Source organism: Xiphophorus couchianus, chromosome 2 (assembly GCF_001444195.1).
Source record: "Xiphophorus couchianus chromosome 2, X_couchianus-1.0, whole genome shotgun sequence".
Taxonomy (NCBI): domain Eukaryota; kingdom Metazoa; phylum Chordata; class Actinopteri; order Cyprinodontiformes; family Poeciliidae; genus Xiphophorus; species Xiphophorus couchianus.
This window is the reverse complement of record NC_040229.1, coordinates 276244-285355: the sequence shown is the minus strand read 5'-3', so window position 1 is coordinate 285355 and position 9112 is coordinate 276244. Positions and strand designations below refer to the sequence as shown.

Here is a 9112-nt window from a genome sequence, read left to right as displayed (position 1 = left end):
AAATTCATTATTGTGAGGCTAATGAATATTGCAGTTTGGCAATTTCATAAGTCAACTGGACCATACGATGATTTTGCATAAAAATGGCCGACATCCATACAAATAATGTACAAATATGACACAAAACTGAAAACAACAAAATAGGGAACATGTTGTTTTCTCAGCTGAGTCAATCTACGAGAAAAGAAATAAAATAGTAAGGAAAAAGACTAAATAAACTCAAAAAGCTATTTGGAGTAAAATGATGCTTACCTTGGTGGTCACTGTTCCCAAAGAATCCATTCAAGTCATATTTCTTTCCTCCTAAACGTGAAAATACGCAGAAACAATAAGATACTGTATGGCTTTGCATTATTTTCATAAAAACATTTCTGATTTGAAAATATTTCGGCATTTGAAAAGTGCAAGTTTTTGTAAAATGTTTTTTGAATATTTAATTAATTTGTTTCAATGGCACAAAAATAGGAAAGATGTAAATTGCTAAAACAATTTTAAAATGGTTTTTTAAAAATATTTTTGCCTATCTTCATATATATTTTTGTTTTAGCAGGAGAAATAAAACATTTAGAGTTACTCCAAAACCCCTTGTTTCTTTACGCAGCGCAGTATGTTTTGTGAATGCGAGTTTAAGGTGACGTTGCAGGAGTATTTGTGCTCCTGCAACGCTGCGCATTTTAATACGCAGCGTCATAAAATGGGTTTTTAAAAAATGCCAGACATCCATCTTTAATGTGACGATTCTGTAAAACTTAAATCTGCCGAAGCAAAAATAAAAATAAAAAAATCCAATAAAATATATTGAAGATTACTTTTGTAAGAAACAGCTATTAAATGAGAATTATGTTGCAAGTTATCGATTAATAAGTAACTCTAAAGTTGGTTGCTCTTGTCAGTCGAATAACTATTAATTATCGTCTACATTTTCTACATTTTCTTTAAAAAAGTGTTTTTAGAGAGAGTCGATCTTTCCACAACACAAAGGACTAAATACTGTATATGCTGACTTAAAAAAAATAAAGTCAAACATATAAATATATTTTTAAAACACATAAAATTGAGGTTATCCGACACTCTTTAGCTTAGACAGCCCTCAAAATCAACCGTGCATTTTCTGCCAGCACATCCTCGCTTTCGTAGCACATTAATACTGTTTGCTCAAGAACGGCTGAACAATCTATCTGAACTAATTTGAATAAAACAAACTATTAATCATTCCTTGTATGAATAATTTTGCAAAGCTCTGCAGTGGAGATTGTAGCAGCTCCAGGACTTGCCTTGAGGGTGGAAATGCAGCTTGAGTTGCTGCTGAATTTGTATCTGCCGCGGCAGCTGCAGGTCATCCGGATTCTCAGACAGGTGAGATTCGCCCTGCGTCTCTGTAGCAGGTGAAGAGTCCAGTAAACCCGCCGTGCCATCAGATAAATCCTGCACACCTTCATCCAGTGTGAAGGAGCCTACAAGGACTGGCGAGTCCTCCAGGGACGGACTGGGAGTGGGAAATGCAACCGCTACAGACGACAAGGTTTGTATTCAGATTTAAACTTTTACATACTTATTTATGCTTTAACAGCTCTTTGTTTCAATTATGTTGTTTGATTTACCTTCTGGCTTCACTTGTCCTTTTAAGTAGCCCACGTTCTCTAATCATCACAAAACAACAAATGAAAAGGAGTTCAATTAAAGCTGCAGTACGTAACTTTTATATTTAAAAAAAAAATGGTTTCAACTGTCAACATGTAATGTAAAATCTGCACAAATACTGATCTCACTGAGCTAGTATTGGAGAAAATAAATCCACTGCTTCAACCAATCAGAGGCAGGAGGAGGGCCTTAGCGCTGTCAATCAACCTCATGTACTACTAAATGTGCTATGGGCAGAAAAACAACTTACAGTTACAGGAAAACCGTTTATCCGCAGTCACTATGCTAACTAGCTTCAGTATTTACAACAGGCTAAGCTAGCTGAAGTGTATGGAGGATGATTGGCTAAGACCCGCCTCCTGGCTCTGATTGGTTGTTTCTAGATAGCACTGCGAGCGTTGGAAAAATGAAAGAGAAGCTCAAGTTTTTTCCCCCCAGATTATCTCTTACCTTGATGTCAAAACAACAAATACATCAAAAATAAATAAATTAAAAGTTCCATCCTGCAGCATTAGCTGAGCTGCATTAGTTAATTCAGCATATATTGCAGACCTAGTCTTACCTTGGACTGCAAATACTGATGATGATTACAAGAAACACATGAAATAAATCAAAAGTTGGTTTTATTTATCCATTTATTCATTCATTTTAGTAAAAACTGCTTCCCACACCGTAAGGTAATTCTGTCTGAGGAGGCTGACGGTCATAAATCAAACCAGTCGTTTCTGCAAAAGCCAATCATGCACCACATTTTTAATCTATTGTAGGAGTTTTAATAATGCATTCTTCATGTTTTCTACCTTCAGCTGCAGATTCAAGAGGCTGAGACTGGTGAGCTTCCTGTTTACCTGCTGGGATTGAATTAAATTAAAAGCTGCAGAGCAACAGATAATATGAAAATACCCACAACACTTTATAAAACACACCGTATTTTCCTGATTTTGCTTCTCCCAAACCAAGAATTTGTGGCGCGTAGGGAGTCTCTCCACCACCTGCAGCGAGTTCCCCATAAAGCAGATCGGAAAACAAACAAAACACCTCAAAATTAACTAAACCTGCAAAATCTTACACTGGACATGTCAGAAAAATCCAACATTTACTTTAAGTACATTTACTGAGTATGTACTCAAGTAAGTATAGGATATTGGAGCTTGTTTTAAGTCAGTAAGACCTTAATATTGACAAAGAAGTCCTTAGCAGATTAATTCACTCATAAAACATTTTTCCTATGTTATAAGTGAAATAATCTCCAGAAGAAACTAGTAATCTTTCATCAATATTAAGGATTTTTTAGTTAAAAGAAGCTCCTATATCTGGCTGAAAAGTTACTTCTAAGTTAGTTTTGTCTTATTTCAAGTGTGTTAAGATATTTGCACTAGAAACTAAATGAAACCTACTTGGTAAAATCTGGTGTTTTTGCAGTGTCAAAATATGCAAGTAGCTGAATTATCAACAAGTCATATGAAAACAGAGCTAACATGCTAATGTTAGCTTAGCCCAGGAACCTGTAAACCTTACAATTTGTAAACTTTGAATTGACTAAATCAATTTTAAGGCTTTTCATGCATCTTTTTGTTGTGTTTGATTGATCTCACCATATTTTGCAGCTGATTTTCCGTTATATCCAGATCCAGAAGGTGCAGGATGATACGGCGATCCAATGAGGCCTGAATGACAGAAAATTAATAGAATCTGATTATATCCATGCACAAACATGATGTAGTTTAAAAATAAATTTCTCAGATTCATACTACACATTTAATGACGGTTTCAGATGGTCATTCATTTTAAAATTAATAGAAAAAAAAAGTTAATGGAGTAAGTCATAAATAAAAAAAAGAAATATATTGTTTTGAGTTTATATTTTTGTTGGCCTTAATTTGCTTAATTGGTCCAATTTGCTTAATTGGGTAACTTTTACTTGGTATATTGGCCTTAATTTGCTTATGTTTCTCCTCCAAATTATCGTGATATTTGTAGTATTTTCTCAACTTTATGTCTGAGGGTTATCCCATTAGTATGTCATAGTTTTAACATTCTCCTTTTTACCATATTGGCTGGAAGAAATGGCTTCCGGAGTAAATCCAGCTGGTTGAGCTTCATAAGGAAGAGTCCCATAACCTGAAAAGATTATTAACATTTGAGTTTTAATTGTTAAAATCACAACAGACCCAAGTTTCCACCATTTTTACCTGGAATATTTCCATGATTACCCAGGCCTAAAAGCTGCCCACCGTTTAGGACGCCTCCATATCCTGAACAAAAAGAAGAAAAATACAATTAATAGAAATCATTTTCTGCTAAAAGGAATCAGTTTTTTTTTGTTATGTTTAATTTAAATGTAAAAATGGAAACAGAGAGTTTTATTCTAACAATAACAGTATTTTGCAGACAAATATCAAAAATATGATTTGCACTTTGTTTGCTATTTCAATTGTCAGGTTTGTTTGAACTTTCATCTGAAAGGTAAGAAGTACATGGAAATTCATAATTTCAAGATTCAAAGTCACAATTATTAGACACCGGCTTCCAAACAAACAAGCCTCCTTATAGAAGTTGAAATTTTGACTTCCTACCTCATAATTTTGAATTTCTGTCAAAATTATGACAGAACTTCTCATAATTATGAGAAGATTTCAAAATTATGAGACTTTCTATCTCAAAATTGACTTTGAAAGTCAAAATTCTGACTTTCTGTAATAATTATAACTTTGAAAGTCAAAATTAAGACTTTCTATGTCATAAATATAGCCTTTTACATCAATCATGAGTTTAAAAGTCAACGTTATCCCTTTATTTCAATTATGACTATCAAAGTCAAAATTTGGACGTTCAAACTCAAGTATGACTTCCTGTTGGGCTTTTATTTTTTCTTTCATGGCAGTAACGGGCTTCCATACTGACGACAGATAAAACATTTGTTTGTTTGTTTCCTTAAATGAGTAATCGTTCTTAATAATCGAGTTCTCACCGTATTTTCCAGTTGCTCTACCGTCGCCTGCAGGCAGATGCAGGTTAACTCCGTAACCTGAACAGACATGAGACAAATCACGATGCAGTAACGGAGGTGAAACCTTGCAGCTGTCGCACACATACCGTAGTTTCCCGCCCCGTTGGTTCCCAGATGGACAGGTTCCCCAAACTGCAGCCCGCCAACACCTGGAGCAGCACGGACAGACCAACACGTCTGACTGGACACATCACATGTTAGAGATGCTCTGCTGCTGCATGAAGCTCACCGTATTTGGAGTTCGATTTCTCCGCAGTCAGTCCGAGCGTCTGACCACCAGGAGGCGCTCCGTTTGGAAGAAGGCCTGCAGGCTGAGCCTCCAACTGACTTATTCCTTTATGAGTTAATGCAAAATGAATGTGAGGAACTGCTGCACCATGCACAGAAGAAGAGCAGTCATGTTGTTTTGTACCTGAAATGTGCTTTTACAGCAATCGATCGCAATCTTCTTCTTGCTAAACTAACTTAAAATTAGTTAAAATTTCACTGTAACATCCAGCATTTATTTCATCTGCTGGATGAAGCACATTTACATCGATGCTAATTTCTGTTATTAATATGCATTGTCCTAATTTCAATAAAAAAATAAAATATCTCACCGTCAAATCCAGCAGGAGCTTCACCAAATGAAACCTGAGTGGTTCCACCTGTAAAACAGGCATTGATGGATTATTTTTATACATTTAGTGACATTTTTAGCTAAATATCTTCTCTGTTGTCATGTTGTTCATACCCGACTGTTCAGCAGCAGGCAAAATCTGACCAAGAGCTGCAAAAAGAAGAAAACGTCAAAATAAACCAAAATTGATTTTCTGCACAAAATGTTTAAATATTCTCCTACTTACATTTTCATTTAAAGACACCCATCTTAAAAAAACTGAACATGAAGACAGAGAATATGGTTCTGAACATGTAAGGAGTCGTATTTAGCGTCAAACCTCCATATAGGTTTCCGTATCCAGCTGCAGGGTAGACGCCTTGTCCGAAACCTGCACCCAAACAGATCAGTTTACAAAAGTGCGGCGCGCATTTTTAAAATCATAATTTTCCCCCAAACTCCTACAAAATAAAAGCATTTTCCAGGCTGAGCAATGCTTCCTCTGTAGGGATATGCAAGAACTGATGATACAAATCCATTTATAGCAATCAAAAATAAATTACATGGACAAGTCTAACTAAGGAAATTTACCTGCTCCATGTCCATTACTGAGTCCTAGAAAGTTGAATCCTCCTAAAAATGTATATAATTTTATTCAGATTCAGTTGAGAAACTGGTAACGGATCAACCTGCTGCACGCATGGAGAATAACTGGTTCCTTTTTCCATCAGGGTTTATTTTACTACAGCTCAAATCACATAATAATTAAAATGTTATGATTTGTTATAAAAATACAGGTAAATAAACCAAATGAAAAACAAGATTAATTATTTTACAGCAAGAGAGATATCTGTAGAGAAAGAAGAACATTTAAAATGGATTATAAAAAAATAATAATATAAAAAGAATCAAGTAAAATTACATAAAAATAAAAATAATAAAGACAAGACAAAAAAGAAAACAATAAAAAAATTAAAAGGATAAAGAAATTAGGTAAAATTACATGGAAAACAAAAGGAAAAGACAGAATAAAAAAAACATAAAAGGAAAACAAAAATAAAGATCAGAACAAAAAATAAGAAAAGTTAAAGCATAAAAAAACAGAAATAAGGAAACATTTGCTGGCCTCCATACCAGGTTTGTTTGCTTTAGCACCGCCTCCACTCCCTAAAGAGAGAAAATATTTATATAAAATTTTATTTAGCGTCTTCTAAACAAGTCGACAAGAAGTTTAAAGAAATCCTACTTTCAATTTGAATTAAAAGAACATCCCTCTTTAAAAAAAGATTTTTAACAACATTTTATGTCCTAACAGCTTATGTAAAAATATGTAACAGACGTGTTATAAGATAAAAAACTTTCAAATAGAAACGCAAATTAGTGTTCATTTTCAAATAAAAATAAACTTTTATAACCCTAGAATGGTGTAAGTCAAGGAATCCTGAGTGTTGGATCTCTGTATGAATTTCCCTTTAATATTTTACTGAATTCCTCAGTAAATCAGCATCTCACAGTGATACAAATACACTAAAATGCTCACTAACACAGTAAATTTACCAGATTTAAGCCTCTTCATCCATTGTCCGGTTGGTCCACAGTCTGCAAACCAAAACTAATGTTTATCATACACACATTTTAAAAATTAGGACCAAAACATTAAAAACGTTTTTCAGGTAAATAAACTAATTCTTGGTTTAACAAACCTAAAACAATACAAATATTAAAAAAATTACAACCAAAACACTGACAAAGTTTTTTTTTTTCCAATTAAAGAAACACATTCTGGGTTTTAATCAAACTAGAAAAATGAAAAATATGTTAAAAATTAGAACCAAAACACTAAGAAAGTATTTTTTTTTCAAATAAACAAGTTAATTCTTTGTTTTAACTAACCTAAAAAAATAAAAAATATTTTAAAACACGAAAAATAAAGTTAAGTTTTTCAAATAAAAATATTTGAAAAATTTTGACTAAAACACAAAAAAGTTTTTTTTTTTTTTTTCAAATAAAGACACTAATCTGTGGTTTTAGCCAACCTAAACTATAATAACATGCTACCTGCATCCAGTTTATTCATACAACATAAATAGATGGTGTTAAGCTGAGATTAAGGGGGAAATGGACAAATGTTCACCGGGTTTGGCTGCTTTGGCTCCTTGAATTCTCCCATTTTCTGAAAACAAAAGGACAGAAAATTCAGAATATTTTCCAAAACAATCCATTCAGAGCCTCTCTGTCATTGTTTACAAGGATTATATTCATTCAGTGAGTTAAACTGGCAATTCAACTCATTCACCAAATGCAGAAGAACAAAAAGATGTTATGATTATCTGTGAACTAAATAAATAAAAGAGAAAAACCACTTGGTTTGTTGCGACACATAAAGTCGATTTGAGCAGGATTTTTCTAGATTATAACAGGCGGGTTAGACCGACGTCGTGCAGCTCAGCCAATCCTTCATTTGTTGTCCGTTTCCGTTTCTGACGCATGCAGTCCGATTCCGGACTCCGTTTACCAGTTTCCCCACTAGGGGCGCTCTTGCAGCCCGTTTCCTTTGCTGCAGACGCGCTCGGTGTTGCATCAGGACGGATGTTTTCTGCCTCTGAACCAGCAGCAGCGGCTTTGGTTTTTATGGATCTGGTTCTTTCAGGGTCAGCGGTTCCGTCTTCACCAAAAACAACATCTGATTCTGCAGAGTTTTAATCAGGAACTCCAGTCGTAAAACATTACCTTTTAGATTTACACGTTCACCACAAAAAGCTTCTTTAAAAAAGCATAAATTACTGTAAAAGCCTCAAACTCAGTGAGTTAACAGTCCGTGGGTAGATGGAGCTTAAAACAAAAGTATTTTTTAACTTTCATTATTCCAAATTTAAGAAGAAAACGAGACATTATGTCTTATCATGCACTGCAAACATGTAAACGTCACCACATAGTCATCAGCATATCATTTAACAATTTACATTTTTATGGGAAGTTAAAAAGTATAATTTGCTTAGCTGTTAATAAAAAGTTTGAATTAAAAAAAGTGATTTATACAAGTTAAAATGTTCAATATGCAGCTTCAGAATCTAGTCACATTAGTGCTTTCAATCTTTGAAAAGTAACAATAAAATCAATGTTTTCAGTTTATAAAAGAAAACTATTATTTTCAACATTTTTTCCATTTTAACAAAAATTTGATTTTTAAAATATTAATTAAGGGAATACAAATATTTATTTAGAATAACATTTGCAATTCAATGTGTGAAAATCTTTAATCATATTTTAAACATTTTAAGAATTTTCTATATTTTTCATGTAAATTACTTCAAAAGGTATTATCTTTTTTTATATACTATCAATAATGTTTTAAAATTTTTAATCTTAAACTTCAATATATTTTTTAAAATAAAAAAGAATGCAAAAAATATTTAGGAATAAAAATGGGAATTCTTTTCATAAATTTTATATCTTGAATTTTTAAAAATCAGACTAAGATATTTTGAATGTAAATTGTTTTTTTAAGAAAAAAATTTAAAATATTAAAATCAGAAAATTTTAACATTTATAATCTTATATTTTTGCTATTCTTAATATACATAGTTTTTCTTTAAAAATATATTTAAAACTATTAATATCTGAAACTGAACATGTAGAAATTGTTACATTTCCATATCAAGGTTTAGATATCCTTTAAAGGGATTATTTTTATTTGAAAGATGTAAAAAAAAATCTATATTATATACATTTATATATGTATTACAAAACAATATATGTATATTTTATATAAATTAAAAATCCAGGAGAAAAGGATTATTGAGAGGGGAAAAATAATCACTTTATTGCCAAAAAACTGCAAAATAAAAATTATCCACCCAAAT

At 32.7% G+C, this 9112-nt stretch overlaps 1 protein-coding gene across 1 annotated transcript; it reads right to left on the bottom strand.

Moving 5' to 3' along the window:
* Positions 1-1209: 1209 nt before the first annotated feature.
* On the bottom strand, positions 1210-5855 carry LOC114151854 (spidroin-1-like). Its single transcript, XM_028029325.1, has 14 exons — positions 5828-5855; positions 5590-5640; positions 5385-5420; positions 5251-5298; positions 4881-4985; positions 4738-4800; positions 4613-4669; positions 3834-3896; positions 3691-3762; positions 3237-3308; positions 2568-2633; positions 2442-2489; positions 1602-1640; positions 1210-1508 (listed from the first exon to the last, which is right to left on the bottom strand). The coding sequence occupies exons 1-14, from the start codon at positions 5853-5855 to the stop codon at positions 1210-1212; spliced, it is 1047 nt and encodes a 348-aa protein (XP_027885126.1).
* Positions 5856-9112: the final 3257 nt, after the last annotated feature.

Coding starts and splice junctions, on each gene's coding strand:
- LOC114151854 (XM_028029325.1), bottom strand. CDS start 5,855: ATGGACATGGAGCAGGTAAATTTCCTTA. Junction 4,801..4,880: donor GAAATCGAACTCCAAATACG/GTGAGCTTCATG, acceptor GTGCTGCTCCAG/GTGTTGGCGGGCTGCAGTTT. Junction 3,763..3,833: donor TAATCATGGAAATATTCCAG/GTAAAAATGGTG, acceptor TAATCTTTTCAG/GTTATGGGACTCTTCCTTAT.